This window comes from Phytophthora parasitica (assembly GCF_000247585.1).
Source record: "Phytophthora parasitica INRA-310 unplaced genomic scaffold supercont2.502, whole genome shotgun sequence".
Taxonomy (NCBI): Eukaryota; Oomycota; class Peronosporomycetes; order Peronosporales; family Peronosporaceae; genus Phytophthora; species Phytophthora nicotianae.
The window spans coordinates 3799-4944 of record NW_008649488.1 but is presented as its reverse complement, the minus strand read 5'-3'; the positions used below and the strand labels follow the sequence as shown (position 1 = coordinate 4944).

The window sequence follows — 1146 nt, the reverse complement described above, 5'->3', positions numbered from 1 at the left end:
AACTCCAGTTCGTCCTCAAATCCCACCTTTAGCCCTACCCACCATTGCTTAGGACCAGCTTTTAAAGGTCAGATTGGCCAAAACTTTGGAAAGGCACAATAAGTCGGAGTTCCGAGGTTCCAACACGATGTCGTACTTACTAGAGCTGCTGTCACCGAACTGACGTAACATCAACTATTATAATCATGGTAGGTTTGATACACAATGCGGGACTGAGCTCCACAAAAAAATGCTACACTGTCTCTACGTCTTCTTTCTCTTCTATACCCTATCCCCTATAAATACATTTTAATATACATATAAAAAGTATAGGAACTCGGAACTCGAGCATGGCAGATGATAAAATGAGTTGGTGTTCAAGGTCGCTGACGACGCAAATATGCGCCCTGATGATCTTGCCAATATGGCCAAAGATTTCCCGGACGTCGGCGAAGCTCTTAAGGCTAAAGCAGTGGAAGAGTACACCAAGTACTGGAACGCAATGCGCTACGTCGACTAGTCTTAACATTAAAAGCAGTTTCTAAGACGTGGTCGATGGATTGCTGGGAAAACAGAATCAAAAATCATCTGCGCTCAAAACACGTAGAGCAGATTTTGTATCAAAGTCAAAGACTGTTATTTCACAATAGTAAGGACATCGTTCTACAACACTAGTTTTGAACAAATAATCATTGTGCAGTGCGTGATGGCTCTACAAAACGCGAAATACACTGCATACGCAAATACAAGGCGCCTCTTAAACTCCCTATTTTGCATCACTCTGCGGGCGGGACAGCTAGTTTTCGTGCATCTCGATGTGGTCAATTAGGTCGGTTTTTCAACGAAGTGGGTAATGCTGCAAGATTCCGACGAATTAAATTCTTTTCCATGCTTGTGTGTTGAAGCATTTTCACTCAGCAACAGTTGAAAGGGGACCAATTTAAACGGAAACAGTACATGTGATTTCCTTTTCAACAACCATTTTCTCGTGTAGATTGTGCGAGCTTCCTCACAATGCTGCTAAACTTCAGCCTTAAGATGAGTTGAGTCGGTAGAGAAGAGAGATAGAAGAAGAGAAGTAGTTGTTTTAGCTTGTCGTCAAAAGACGAAGTGAGGTTGATTAAAGTTAAGGCGTCATCTAGCTACAAACCAATCATTAGTGGACTG

General features: G+C 42.2%; 1 protein-coding gene across 1 annotated transcript; it reads left to right on the top strand.

The window, feature by feature from the left end:
- Positions 1 to 329: 329 nt before the first annotated feature.
- On the top strand, positions 330 to 499 carry PPTG_24998 (hypothetical protein; the record flags this gene model as incomplete). The annotated part of the gene is made up of 2 exons (XM_008919109.1): positions 330 to 348; positions 414 to 499. The coding sequence occupies 2 exons, from the start codon at positions 330 to 332 to the stop codon at positions 497 to 499; spliced, it is 105 nt and encodes a 34-aa protein (XP_008917357.1).
- Positions 500 to 1146: the final 647 nt, after the last annotated feature.